Source organism: Crocodylus porosus, unplaced genomic scaffold, assembly GCF_001723895.1.
Source record: "Crocodylus porosus isolate Cpor-Errol unplaced genomic scaffold, CroPor_comp1, whole genome shotgun sequence".
Classification (NCBI taxonomy): Eukaryota; Metazoa; Chordata; order Crocodylia; family Crocodylidae; genus Crocodylus; species Crocodylus porosus.
The window spans coordinates 65,764,839-65,780,385 of NW_017728907.1; the positions used below are offsets into that span (position 1 = coordinate 65,764,839).

At 41.2% G+C, this 15,547-nt stretch overlaps 1 protein-coding gene across 2 annotated transcripts in view; it reads left to right on the forward strand.

The window, feature by feature from the left end:
* The window catches only part of LOC109307593 (serine/threonine-protein kinase TNNI3K), a 207,412-nt gene that overhangs the window by 84,833 nt on the left and 107,032 nt on the right, over nucleotides 1-15,547 (forward strand). For both annotated transcript variants that reach the window (XM_019531624.1, XM_019531625.1), the window contains 4 exons: nucleotides 11,332-11,476; nucleotides 11,567-11,671; nucleotides 12,547-12,641; nucleotides 14,055-14,204. In XM_019531624.1, the coding sequence (XP_019387169.1) occupies nucleotides 11,332-11,476; nucleotides 11,567-11,671; nucleotides 12,547-12,641; nucleotides 14,055-14,204 (495 nt within the window). The remainder of the gene's footprint in view (nucleotides 1-11,331; nucleotides 11,477-11,566; nucleotides 11,672-12,546; nucleotides 12,642-14,054; nucleotides 14,205-15,547) is intronic.

The window sequence follows — 15,547 nt, forward strand, 5'->3', positions numbered from 1 at the left end:
GCCCTTCTTCCACTCCCCCAGCCCCTTGCAGGCTGGAACTCTGCCAGCCTGCAGAGAGTTCCTTGCAAATGTGGAAAATCCACTTATTTCTCTGTTAAAATTAAAGATCTGCATTTTTCTTGGTTAAGTGGGAAAATCCACGTTTTTTCCCATTTTCCTGTGTGGAATGAAAAACCTGGATCCCTGCTGAACAGTAATACCACAGCCGTGACACTGTAGACTAGGAATTAAATCAATGCGCTTCCAGCACTGGGTAGAGAATCAGTTTCCCCATTTAATACATGCATCCCAGTTTCGGGGGGCTGATCTTGGGGGAAAAAGGGTGTGTTGTATGTGAGAAAATACAGTAACTTAAGTCGCTCTTCATGAAATTGCTATAGCGTCCTGGGATTTGCCTGTCTTGGAAACAAGTGGTAAGTGTCTTACTGGAAAAGGAGATTCTTACCTTGCCAAATGCATAAAGCTTCCTCTTCTAAATCTGTGGGATATTGGATCTTAATCCTGTTATCTGAATATTCTCTGTCCTGGACTTTACCCCTGTATATTTTAGGAAAGGGAGTAAAGAATAAGCACTTGTTTCCGGTGTTCTGATTTTTTCCCCTTATTAACTGGTGACTGTTTGAAGCTGTTCCAAGTTTGGTATGTTGGATAAAGTTAAACAGAGATGGACTGGTGAGTAAAATGCAGCAGAGATAGTAAAAATACACAATAAATATAATTTATAGCAGTGGTTGGCAACCTTTTTAGTCTATGGGCTGGACTATCCCAGTTTGAGTCAGAGGCAGGTGGGTAGGCAGGTGCTATGACTCAGCCACCATTACTGCTTCTCCCCATAACAGCATGGGAAAGTGACTGCTGTTACAGCTTTCTGCTCCTGAATGCCACCAAAGCTCCAGGTGCACAGGCTAGGTCTGGCCTGTGGGCCATAGGTCGCTGACCCTTGATTTATATAATGACCCTGCAGTTTATTTGCAATTCATTGGGAGGATGTACCATCGCTGCTCCCCACCTGTTTTTGTAATACTTGTACAGTAGAGGCATACACATGCATGCACGCACACCCAAACATATGCATGCACACCAGGGAAAAAATAATTAGTAATTATAAAATGCAGATTTTAGAAACTAAAAAATTATGGGAAAAGTATTAATCCTGAGGATCCTGTACACAAAATTGATGCAGCCTTATATTACATTTATTAGGCAATTAGAAAGAACTAGACAAATGTGATTTTTGAAAAAGTGACAACAAAGAATCTGTAACATTGTTTAGTTTAATATAACTCTTGACTTTTTTCTTACTGCTGTTAACACACTGGCCATAAACAGGCATTACTTTTGTACCAGGAAAAAATCCTTTCTCCAGCACAAAAAGCTGGACAGCCATTGAAGTGCTTTCTTGCAGAAGAGAATTGGCTCCTCCACAAGAAACTGAGATTGATTCCTACAAGACAGATCTCTCTCTTCCTGTACAGTTCTCCACTTATCTTGGGTGTGGAGGATGGACACCCAGTATCCCACAATCCTCTGCTCTGTCTCCCTCTCTTTAAAAGAGAGGGAGGGAGAGCTCTGGCTTCCTGATAGCTTGCCCTGTCCCTGTGGGCCCCAGCAGGGAAAGTCCCTAGTACCCTTCTGGCCAATCAGCTGATTGGGGGGTGGAAGAAGGAAATTTTCTCTGCAGGGTGATTTAAAGGCTGACAGGGTGGGGAGGTGTTCCTGGCCCTGCAGACTTAAAATTTTGATGTGTGACACAAAACCTGCCCATTTGGAATATGTGCCACCCAGCCTACCCATCATGGTCATTTAAAAGCCAGAGAGTCAAGAACTGGGTCAGAGAGACTCTTCCCAGCTGCACTTCCCCACACCTCCAGCTTTAAATCATCCCATGTGCCTGTGTACACTGCAATTTTGAAAACAGAGGCTGCCTATTAATAGCCTGCCCTCTTCTCAGGCAGGGAGGAGGGCAGGCTTTCAAGTAGTGTGCTCCCCTAAGGGCGAGGGAGCAGCTGTATAGTGCCCCCTGCCTAGAGAGTTCATTACGGGGCTAGACCACGTGTATGCTCCAGCTCCCAGGCCATTTTTCTTCTCTGAAATTCTTACTACTAGAAACGAACACCTGTCCATGGCCACTAACAGTCAGAACACATAGTCTGAAATCTTTACCTACTGAAGCCAATGGCAAACTTCCCAGTGATTTCAGTGGGGTCAGGAGTTTGCCTAAAGAGACAATTTCCATTTGATCTTGAGAGACTTAATTAAAAACAAACCTGGAAAAAAATATCCCTGAAATAACTGATGTTTACTGCCAGAGTCAGACACACTATGAAAAGAGCAAAAGTTATCAAAATTGCTCAGCTGTATCCTCCCAACATAGCATCCTTTTTTTATTTTTAATGCCTGTCAATGTTCACAGCTATTCATAAATTAAAAACAATAGATCATTACAGAGAAAGACTAAAAAGGATTCCATGTAACCGCGTATGTAAATCATATAAAACTCCTGCAGCCCATACTCAGTCCAGGCCTCATGTAGTCCTTATGGAAGACAGCAAGAGCCTTTCAGCTAATTTGACTGCAAACCGATCAAGTTTTCATTATGGGAGTTTTGCATGTATATGTGCTGTATTCTCAAACCCATAATGTCTGGCCCCAATTCAGAAAAGTATTGCCCCTTGTTTAATATCACACAGCCCAGAATGCAGTGACTATGTGTCATTTTTCTTCAGTCGTTCCACTCAGGACTCAGGTTTTCTATGCGCTCTTCTGGGCTCAGTGCTGCCAAAATTAGCATCATTCGTGTTCTTTGTTTCCACAGTATCACAGGCCTGTTCTGCTGGTGGCACTGTAACTGTCTGCACCCACATGCCTCCTACTTGCTAGGTTCTGACAGCATAAATTTAACATATTCTCTCTGAGTCATGAATACATTACATACCTCCTACTCACTCATTAAAAATGGGGAAACAGCATGACTCAGATTTGTAAGTATTTTTTTTCAACAATGAGCTCTTGATATTTAAGTCTTGATATGTGTGCACTGAACCAATATAATTATAATAAAAGGGGGAAAGAGAAGAGATGTTCACTCACCATTTCAGGAAGAAAGAGGTTTATTCTCAGTGAGCTAATTTATTCCAGAAAAGAGGAAATTAGGATCCATTCCAGATTATTGATTTGAAAATTGTATATTCTTCATTGGAAAAAGCAAGGAAAATGGAAGCTGAAATGTTTTACACACAAAATGGGACATTTTGGAATCTTGATCTTACTATGGTAACAGAGGAATAACTCATCAACAATTAAGAATGAAAATAATTTATAATATAAAATAAGATAAGGTAATTTTGCAAACATCTTTTGAAATTCAGTGATCTGTTTCATGGAAGTGACCCCGTCTGTTGAATATATTTTTATTGTTTGGTTATTTAAATCTCATTTCTCAGGCCACTAAAACAGACAAAGAAAATCAATGTTCACTGATTCACACTGAAAAGGCCAAAGTGTTGTCAAACTTTACTAACAATTGCAAAATACAGGTAGCACCAAAGTCATTTATATAATCATAGAAAAGTACAGCTAGAGGGACATCAGAAGGCCATCTAGTTCAACCTTTTGCCTGAGCCAGGGTCATCTATATCTAAAGAATCACAGAAAACTCCTTGTCTAACCTACTTCGACAACTGGCAACCCTGTCATACAACCACAAAGCATAGCACCTTAATCTGTCAGAGGTAAAGCAAGGGGTCAATAGTTGCCATTATCCTACTGCTGCAAAGGCTGTTGTAGACATCAGGGAGATCCAAGAAAGAGAGCCACTCCCCCCACTACAGAAGAAAGCAAAAGCCCCCACAGTCCATGTCAATCTGACCTTGGGGTAAAATACCTTCCTGATCCCAAACGTAGGAATTAGTCTGACCCCGAGCAGAGGGGCAAGACCTTCCAATCAGGAACCTTAGGCTTTTAATCCCAGCAGGAACACTGCACACCCCCGTCAAAATCCCCAGTCTCGAGTGCAGCCAACATTCCTTGCTTTGGAGGAAGATCCAAAAAGAAAAAAACATGTAGCAACAGGAGAAGGAATAAACTCCTTCCCTGCCCTGTGTGGCAACCAGAAAGGCCCAGAAGCATGAGATATATCCATAGTATACCACAGGCATAGCTACTCCTAGATCATCCCTGACCAATGCTTATCAAGCCTCATCTTGAACGCTCCAGTGATGGAGATTTGACAGGCAATCTGTTCCATTGCCTCACTGTTATAACAATGAAGAGGTTTTTCCTGACTTTGCTGCAACTTCAAGCCATTGGTCTGCATCCTGCTCTCTGCAACTAGAGGGAAAAGACATTCTCTTTCATCTTTATGGCATCCTTTCAGATATTTGAAGGCTACTATCATTACCCTTCTTATATGCCTTTCCCATAAGCTGAACATGTCTATTTCCTTCAACCTCTCCTCACGTCTTGCCTTATCATTTTTATTACCTGCCTCTGAACCATCTCTAATTTCTCATTATCTTTTAAAAATATGGAGCCCCAAACTGTACACAATACTTCGGATGAGGACTACACCACTGCTGAGTAAAGGGGCACTATCACCTCTTGTGTCTTGAACCTTATGTTCCTATTGATGTACCCCAAAACCTCACTCATATTTTGTGCAGCTGTATCACACTGCAGACTCCTATTGAGTCCTAGATCCTTTTCCATAATCCTGCCATCCAGCCAGTTGTCATCCATTTGTATTTGTGTTTTTGATTATTCCTCCCAAGGTGTAACACCTTGCATTTGTCATCATTGAACTTCTTCCTGTTAGCTCCTTTCCAAGTTTCCAATCTGTCAAGATCCTTCTGAATTGGCTTCTTGTCCTCCAGACTAGGGATAGAAGTTATACATAAACCAGTTTAAGCGATCAGAAACTGGCTTGAACCTGTAAGGCTAGGGACAGATGTTACACAGAAACTGGCTTAAGTGATGAGAAACTGGTTTAAACCTGTAATAGAACACAAATTGAGTGCATTTTGAGTTCAAAATGGCTGAAACTGGTTTAAGATAAACTTGGTTGAATGTGGTATCAGACGGAACTGATTTAGATCAAACCAGTTTATGAAACTTCTATCCCAGACCCCTTCCTAGTTCAAATTAAATCACAGTCCCCCAGCATCCCAGCATGCTTTCCAGACTGGGCTGGGCTGTGTTGTGCTGTCTGCTCCAGGGAACAAGGCAGGTCCCACCCCTCTGTTCTCCAGCTTGAGCAGTGAGGGCTGGCTGACAAAGTGGGGGGCAAGCCCAGTTGGGGATTCAGCCCAGTCTACAGAGAGGATACTCCCCCCCCACCCCCAGGCAAACCCCAGCTGGGGTCTGGGGCTAGGAGGGGGGCAGGGTGAGTTAAACTCTACTTCCCCTGCTCAAACTTACTGCTGACTGCAACTGTGGACTACAAATCCCAGAGGCACCTAGCAGCAGGAAGAAGTGATGAGTCATCCTGCAGAGTCCTGCTGCTGTGATTCTTGACTGCAAATCCCAGAGACCTTGGGGGCAACAGGAAGAGAACGTGAACACACAGCCAGAGGGCCCTGCTCTAACACTCCATGACTTCTGGCCTGAGCCACTGCAGATATGTGGCTGCATTTCCTGAATAAATGTCTGTTCATTTCTGTTTCAATTTAAACTGCACAGCTTAGACTAACCTGCAAAAACTGAATCAATTCAGCCTCAGGCTTTTTGAGTGTCTGTACTTAATCCTCATGTATTTGCAGTCCATCCCAATTTCATGTCATTTGCAAATTTGCTCAAGAAGTTCTCTGTTCCAGCATCCAAATCATTAATAACCATGTTGAACAGCCCAGGACAGACCCTTGTGAAACTCCATTTGAAACTTCCTGCGATTCCATCAAAAATCCATTTATACTTACCATTTGCTTTAGGCTATTGAGTCAATTGTCTATCCATCTTATACAGGTTTCCCTTGTTTTATGCTGTACACGTGTTCCTGGAAAATGGCACATAACTCAAATTCGCATAAAGGGAGCGCACTTTACAATGTAACAAATAGGGATATGTTCTAAGACCTCAAACTCCCCCAGACCCATTTCTACCACTTTTACAAGACAATTTTGGTACTCACCAACAGCGAACAGTACAACACTGCTGCCAGGTGGCTTCGTGGCTCACAGCTCCCAGGGCACCATGCTGACAGGGCTGGACCAGGCTGGGCTGCAGGGGTTGGCACTATGGAGGAGCCAGGCACAGGCCTGTCCCTTGGCAAGGGGTTTCACAATAGTGCCGCCCTCATGCCGCCCCTCACATGGGGCACTAGCACAGGGGTGGGGGTTGAGGAGGGAGCTGGGGGGCGAGTCTGACCCTGGCCACAGGTCCCTGCTGCAGCCTGCACTGCCCACCAGTGCTATGCCCACAAAGACACCTCCCCACTGCCAGCACTTTACAGAAGGGGTGGCATGAGGGTGATACTGCTTTGAAGACCCTGGCCCAGGGGCAGCCCTGTGCCCAGCTCCTCCACAGCACCAGCCCCTGGGGGTTAGGGGTGAGTGAGGGACTGGCATTGTTTGGGGGGGCAGCACATGGCCCTGCTCCCTGGTCTATGGTGTCACTCCCTCAATGCACCACACAAAGCAACTGACTGCAGGCTTCCATCACGGTGATCACATAAGAATGAATTTACCTTGCATATAAAAAAATTTTGGTATAAAAAGCATCATCTCATAAGAGTAAATTTGGGCATACAGAAAAATGAGGGAAATCTGTAGTAACTTTGGCCCACAGTTCTCCAACTTGTTTATAAGAAGGTCATGTGGGACTTTGTCAAAAGCCTTGCTGAAATTGGGATTCACTGTATCCACAGATTCCCTTCATCTATTCCATGCATCCACCCAACTAGTTATCTTGTCAAAGAAGATCAAGTTTGTTTGGCAAGATTTTTGCCAAATCTTTACCAAACTCATACTGACTGTTCTTTCTCCAGATGATTGCATATTGAATTCATTAAGATATAACTTCCTGGATATCAAGGTGAGGCTAACTAATCTGTAGTTCCCCCGATCCTGTTGTTTGCCTTTTTTAAAGAGGGACACTATGCTGGCCCTTTTACAGTTCTCTGGTACCTCATCTCTCCTCTATAAGTTTCTAAATATTAATGCCAAGGGCTCAGTGACCTCCTGTGCCAGTTTCTTCAGTACACTGGGATGAAGCTCATCAGATTCTACTGACTTGAATTCATTCAGATCCATCAAGGATTAATTTAAACACGAGTTTAGCTTCATCCTTGTCACAAAGAAGCAGAAATCATGTTGATATATTTTATATTACAAACACATTTTATATTATAATCTACAAACAAAAAATCCAGTTCATTCTCTCCAGATGTTAATCCCATGATTAGTTTAGGTTTGAGCAAACCAGTATGAGCACTGTTGCAATATGAACACTTGTCATCTGAATGTGAACACTTTCAAAAGGGAGCATTTACTTGAATGACCAGATAAATAAAACATTTTTTCTGGAAATATTATAGTAGTATATTTTTATCAAATTATTTTAAACTCAATTCATTTTTAGACCCATAAGACAAGCTTAAGTTTAATTTGCCATTATGAACTGATAGCACTTGAAATGTATTGAATTTTGAGAATATCCAGTTGCTGGGATCGATTTGTCATGACAAATCTCATTTTTATCTCTTTTCCTTCCTGCTCTCTAGCTTCTTAGTCTTTTACTATTAGATTAGCATTATTCACCCCATAACAATTCTTACTTATTCTTACCTTATTTCTAAGTGAGTTCAGTTATTTGATAAAATCCAAATAAAACTGTATGACAGAAGAAAATACTTTGCAACTAGGATAAAAGACATCTCCCTGATTTCTAGAGTCCAGGAATACTTCCTCATATGAGACATCCTTATTCATGTGAGTAGGGTTTAATCAGTACTACTATTCAGGCAAATCAATACTTTTATGTGACAATGATAAATCACAAAACTGCTTTATTTTTTTCTAGCAAGCAACCGGTAAGTTTATTTTTTTAAATAAAAACAGTGTTATTCCAAAGTAACATTTTCTCATTCACTTTTGCAGTAAGTTGCATCTGTAACTTTCTCACCTCCTTCGATCTCTCGTCCTGCTACAGATTTAAAGAATGCCCATATATATACTCATATTTTTCACATCATTTTTTCAATGACAATTTCTAACAGAAAATAATACTTAGCAACAAGTTTTAGACCTGGATGAATCATCGGTGTTATTTGCCTGGATAATAAACTTGATTAGTTTCAATCTTAGGTGAAAATGAAAATCTATCATCTGTTTTGTCTAGTAAGAAGTAGAATCTGTAAAAAATTGTCAATAGCTATGAGACAAGGATGTCCCTTTTCTATCCACAGATAATCACATTCTTTTTTATTCTGCATTCAATGAAGCACATATAGAGTGTGCTTCATATTTTGTTCTAGCAGATTATTTAGTGTTTAAACTCATAATGCAGGTGTGTCAAACTCATTTGGCCCTACAGACTGGATGAGTGGCTTGGTACTGCTACACAGGCTGGATGAATGGGTTAAGAGTAGCTCCATGAGCTAGATTGGGCCCATTGCCCTTCCCTTCCCCTCTCCCCTCAACACATATTGGTTCCAAGACATGAAACAGCTGGCATTGCATGCAGTGCAGGTCCTGGACCAGCCACAGCAGGTACCATGTGCAGCTCAGTTCCAGACTGGCATGGACAGCACTATGTGCAGTGCAGTTCTGGACTGGCCAGAGTGGGTGCCACGTGCAGCTCACATCCCAAGCCCTGGGCACTGGGCTGGTCTTGCACACACTGCACATGGTGTGTAGGTCAATTCAAAACCCAAGGCAGCACTGGGGTTCAGCTGACAGGGCTCCGTGAGTAGGATCAAGCCTGCAGACTGTATCTTTAACACTCCTCCCATAATGGTTTAAAATATGGATTCTTTGCTTTTATAGCTTCTATCAACTTTGAATGATCACAATAAATGTATCTTTCCCCATCAACACCATCCAAAGTTGCAGCTTATACCCTGAAATGTGTCTATTTAAGTTATATTCAGCCCTGCCAATTAAGTCATTTTTAAACTGTCTCATATGAAGATTAACAGTACATCAGTACCATCCTGGAATACAGACTCCTGCAAACAGATATTGCTTTTTCGTGTGGGCCATTTCCTTTGGCAAACATGCTCCCTTTGTCCTTTCTTATGATTCTGATGGCTGGAAATTGTCTCACCTTTCCAAGTATCTAGATAGTCTTACAGGTAATTTTTATGGTGCTTCAAGTGTCCCATTTAGGAATTTCTTTGCTTGTTTTTGTACTAAGCTTCTACCGCTTTCTTGCTGGATAACGCCTTTCTGGTTGGAGTCTGCTGTGCAAGCAGCACTAACTCTTCCAGGGTTAGCTCAAATATCTCTTATGATTTTGTAAAAATTTAAAATCCCAACTCCAAGATTCTCATACCAGAAGTTCTCTGTTATAATCTTCCTTACTGATGTCACAGCCGAGTGCTCTACTTGTTCTTATAGCTCTTCTACAAAGGCTTTCTTACTTCTTTTCTGGGTTTTTCCTGTTACATTCTTTTTGCAAATGAAAGGGTTATCATCATTTTTAAAAGCAATGGGAGGGGTTATATCTCATTCCTTAGCACGTCTTTATGTATATTTTCATCATCATTCCCCAATGTGAATAAATGGGGCGCGGGGGTGGAGAAAACTGTGCTCCTTAACTCTTTGTGCTATACTTTCTGATGGTTTGGAATCAGTAAAGTACTTCTGGCTCTCCAGCTATTCTATTACCTTATCGAACAGCAAGTCTTTTAAACAGCAAATATAGAATGAACTTCAACATTTATTTCCTCTTCTTCATACCACTTCAGAATGAATCAGCCTCTGGCAGCACACTGTAATAAAAATATAAAGGTTATATATTAGAGGTACACAAAATAATACACAGAAAGGTCTGTGTTTCTTTCTTTTACCCTTTCTTAGAAGATGACGACAAGGAGATAGTCACTGGAATTTAAAAACACAAGCTTCATACTGATAGAAGGACTTACTAGGTACATTGTATAACTAACTCACCCATGTATCTCACTGCCACAAAATATCGTTAAAGCCAAAATTTTAGTAGAATTCAAAGAATTCTTAGACCTGTATACAGGCAATGGGTTCTTGAGATGGGCTCTGAACAAGAATGTATGGAAACCTTCATAACGTAAAACACTTGCTGACTCAGAGGATTAAGACGAAATTTCAGCTATACATATAGATTATTCCATAGTGATCTATTACCGCAGTGATCAAGGGCACCCTCCTTAGGCTCAAGACACCCCCTAGGAAAATGCCAACTTATGACTTTTACTCATGTTTTGGTTACAGAAAAATAATAGAGCATTTATTCTGTTGCAAAGAACTCAGAAAGCCCCCAACAGGTCAGAATGCTTTTGACACTCTAGTTTCCTATTTGAAATCTCTGGGTTTATCTTATGAATCATGTGTAGATGTTTGCATACATAAAATGCTAGTGTTGTGCAGCACCCATACAAAATCTAATGGCAGGCCAGGGCCCCACAGGGTCCCATTGCACCCTGATTGAGAATCATTTACTACAGGCTTCCTTGTAATCTCTTCTGAAAATCTTGAGGAGGAGGGTCATGAATGTTTATTAATGTACTTACTATAATATATCTTTCCTTGTATCTCCTGTATTCATGTTTTTGGAGGTTTTCTGCAACTACCTTTTGTTCTCTTGGCCAGTTCCTGGTACTTAATGAGGCTAATATATTCTTTAAAAGTAACTGAATTTTCCACTCCAGGGAACAGCGTTGAAGGATTTTTCTTCCCATTTTTTTAATGAATGAATTTTGCTCCATTTACTTGAGATTACCCAGAGGGTTGTTTTCCTATGCATAGTAGCTTTGGATCAGAGTTTTGCTTCATATTGTTAATACACTGACAGTAATACTACTTTCCAAGGGTCATTGGCTCATTAATACCTCCTACTTTTTTTTATTGAAAATGCCTTCAAAACGTGCCAGAAATCTCGTGTTGCAAACCTAATTACATTCTGAATGATTACAAGAAAATGGCCTTGGTGATTTATTATGAAGGTTGTAGGGCCTGATCCTGTATCTGTTCAAGTCAGTGGGAAAGGTCCCATTGGCTTGCACTATAAGGAATCAGGCCCAGATATGCTTTACCAGTTAACTTTGCTGGGATTTCATTTATATGCACAAGCACACAATTAAAAAAAAACTGGATTGAGTGTAAACCACTTGTTTCCTCTATCTTTTATTCATAATGACAGCAAATGCACAGGACAATGAAGATCATGTACCTCTTCACTTCTGCTGTCGATTTGGACACCATGAAATAGTCAAGTTCCTGCTCCAAAGCAATTTTGAAGTTCAGCCCCATGTAGTTAATATTTACGGGGATACACCATTACACCTGTGAGTAGTGGAAATAAGTGTTGTTTTACATTGGCAGTATTAAGAGTGTTAATAATTCCATTACTAACACTTTTCTGACTTTGTCTTCAGTGCTTGTTACAATGGAAAATTTGAAGTTGTCAAGGAAATAATTCATCTGTCAGGAACAGAAAGCCTGACTAAGGAAAATATATTCAGTGAAACAGCTTTTCACAGGTACGACATTGAATTCTGCTTATAGATGCATGCAAAAACTTCTACCACAGCCTGACTGAGACCGAGATTTCAGGCAAGGTATGAATGCTAGGCTCATGTGTGCAGCAGAGACAAGACCAGAGTCTAGTGTTGCTTTAACAACAGTGGAGAACTGTAGCAGAAGAGGTCATATAGGAGAGAGGACAAATGATGAAATATTTGATGAAATGATGAAATAAGTTGTGTAAATTATTGCTTTTTTCTGTCTTTCTCCTAAGTGAATCTGAACATGGTCCCCAAGCCTAGAATCCCTCTGACTCCTCGACATTCTAGATCTTCTAGCTACATAGACATTATCATAGCTATATAGACAAGAATAAGTTGGCAGGTCAAAATTCATGTAAAAATTTGTTCCAAAGATTTCACCACACTTCTATGAAAACATAAAATAGGGATATCCTGAGATAAACTGGCAGCACCTGTGGCCACTTCTTCCATAGCTGTATGGTGAGGGAGGACCCAGAAGGGGTTCACAAACCACTGATGCTGCCCACACCACAGGATGGATGCATATCGCCAATGTAGCCTAGGCGGAGTGCAAACGCTGCCACTGGTAGTGTCCATGCAGTGGGAAGAGGAAGTGGGATCTCAGGGGCTGCCCCCACAGCATGTGGCCCAATGGTGTGCAGCTCAAGGGGAATTATAATAAGGATCTTTCCAAAAGGGTGGAAAAGTACATATTTATGTTGTGTATTAACCCTGCATTTGCACTTAAATTAAGATCCTCCATTCTGTTACACCAATTTAATGTCAAGGTAACTCCCTTGAAATCATTGGGTAATCCATTTTGCGTGTTGTGGGAACTGGTGAATTCACTTTTTGTGTTACTTTTGCAGTGCTTGTACCTATGGTAAGAACATAGAACTTGTAAAATTTCTTCTCGATCAGAATGTTATAAGTATCAATCATCAAGGAAGAGATGGGCATACAGGTATGATCATGATCCTTAATATTTATGCATTAGATGGTCTCAACAGAGAAGTTCCCAAACCCAAAGTGTGTCTAGGTTGAGATTTCAAGAGGAGTTAATGGGAGTCAGATGCTCAGTTTCCTGTTGAATTCAGTGAGATTTGAGCACTCCTAGAATGTGTCTACACTGCAGTGCATGAACGGTGCATGCCCCCAGCGGCTGGTGGGGGGGGCACAGCTGCACTGGCGGTGGCGGGAGCCCAGTGGCAGCAGTGGGAGCCCTGTGACAGTGAGCGGGGAGCTCCCGCAGACACCACCAGTACCATTGGTAGCAGGGCACCGACCAGGGTTCGGTGACCATCTGCAGGCATCACCAGCAGTGGCTGCCAGGGGCAATCATGGACCACCTGCAGATGCTAGGGTGGCTAGTGGCGACCACACACAGGTGCCACTGATAGTGTCAGCAGTGCCTTTTTGCATGGGGTGCTCCACCATGTGTAGGGAGTGCATGTGCATCACCATGCACAGCCTCTGCGTCGCCCCTGCTACTGTGTAGTGTAGTTGTGATGCAGCTAACTTGGGTATCACTGGCAGTCCAGTAAGAAAAGCACAGAATCCAGCATAATTTACCCTGTTTCTCTCACTGCTTGTAGCTAGGCTTCTAAATCCTTAGGCCCAGATTTGCAAAAGTACTTGAATCCGTAACCCCAGTGACACAGAGAGGTAGCTGAGGGTATCAAGCACTTGAAAGGATCACATCTTAAACTGAACAGTAACAATACAATAGACAAATAACAAGCATCCTTTATAACTAGACTATAATAGGAGCAATTTCAGAATGCACTTGAATTATGTATAATTGGGCTGTTCTTGCTAAGCATGGTGACATGAGAAAGGATGCAAAGAGTGGCATAAGGAGATGAAAACCTCAGTTCTGAGAGGTTTATGGGTGGGTGTGCAGAAGGAAGTGGGGACAGAAATACAGACATGAGGAGCTGAAAAGTACTTGGAAAGTGAGGAGGGGGAAACTGATGATAAATTAATGCCGGGAGTCAAGAAGAGAGGAGATCTGCTCACACTAGAACAATATACATGAATTCTCACCAGAATGTGTGTCTCCCTTTTGTTTATTAAAGGCAAAAAATCCCTCTTTCTTTTTGTATTTATATCAAATAAAATTGCTAACCTATATTTGTCGTAGTGATTTGCAGGCAGTGGAATAAGTGCTAACATGTCCTGTATGGCAAGCAATAGATTGGCTCTTATAGCATAATATTTTCTTTTCTTACAGTGCTGTAATCATTTGCCTGATAATATATTCCATTATCAAGGGAATCAATTCAGGCTTCATAGCTATTGCTACAAGTCCTATTATGTTGTTGTAACAATTGTACTTACCACACTGACTGTTCTTTTTCCCCCTCTAATGTTCTAGGATTGCACTGTGCTTGCTACCACGGTCACATTCGTCTAGTACAGTTTTTACTGGATAATGGAGCTGATATGAATCTGGTAGCCTGTGATCCTAGCAGGTCTAGTGGAGAAAAAGATGAGCAAACCTGTTTGATGTGGGCTTATGAGAAAGGTATTTCAATTTCCTAGTTTCTGTTGCAAATACAAAGGACTATTACGGTAGAAGATAATAGTATACACTAACCCCTCAGCACCTGTGGACTGGGAACGCCCACAACTGTATTCCAACCTCTGACATCAAGTTGCTGAAAACCATGCCTGGGATTTATTCCTTCAAATATTTGAGGCTGTTAAACCTTACTTTGATTCAACACAAACTCAGCTTCTGTAGGAGTTATGTTCTGCTAAAATAAAAACTTCATTTTTCAGAGGGACAGTTCAGAAAAGGCAATTTCTACCTATATTATTTGGATGAAGCTTTGTTTTTCACAACCGGAGGAGACATTGCAAGAAGCTATGCATTATACTTGTGTTCCTGCATAAATTCAGGGCTGTTTTTTGTGGTTCCAGCTGTCCTGTCCTGTACGTCTCACAGAATTGTCTGAGTAATATGTCAGATTTAAATTCTGTATTTTTTTTTTCCTAGTCAGTCAAAAAAGTTTTGCTTTTTACATAACAAAGAAGCAGAAAACAGTCTAAATTTCTTCTGAGCTGGCTGGTGTCTAGGGTTTCTATCTACAGGATCCCACTGTTTTCCTTACATTTCTCTACTTTCATGAGACCCCTAAGCGGTTTTATATTCACTGGGTGGAACAGCTATCCACCGGAGGTGGTGAGTCAGCAGAACAGCACCTGACAGCAGGATGAGTCAGCAAAACAACTCTCCAGGCATCTCTCTGCAAGGTGTTCCTGCTTGCCATCCTCTTACACAGAAGTCCGGACAGTTTGTATTAAATACATCACAATAGCTCTCGTGTGTTTAATGTGGCATGGATCATCATTATCTCATTGACTTATTATTGTCCTGTTTCAACTAGATGCTGAGCATTTAGTTACTCTTTTTACAGTGTTAATAATGATCTGTTGCCACCTTTTTGTAACAGTAAGACCCAGATATTAAATGAAGACTAAATCCTTGGAGATAGTCAATCACTCGGTGTAATCATAGAAAATTCCAGAAAAAATCCAGTAGCTGAAGATACAAGTTGCACTAAATCATCAATAAATTGTAGATTCTCTCAATTAATCAGTTTGCAATAGCTTTGCTTAGGGAGCACTGGATACAATTAGAAATCTTTCAGCTTCTCGTACTGTATTAAATTAGCAGCCAGTTTTGTGCAAATGCAATTTTATTTCTTTTCACAAATTAAATCCCATGAATCATCGCAGTAGATGCAGTATTTCTATGATGAGAGAATTATAGAACGGATTTTGTGAGGGCTGCTGTGAACTGTTTGCAGGACTTAGGAAGTCGAGCGAACAAGCCTTTCATCACTTGTGAGCTTACTGGCATTT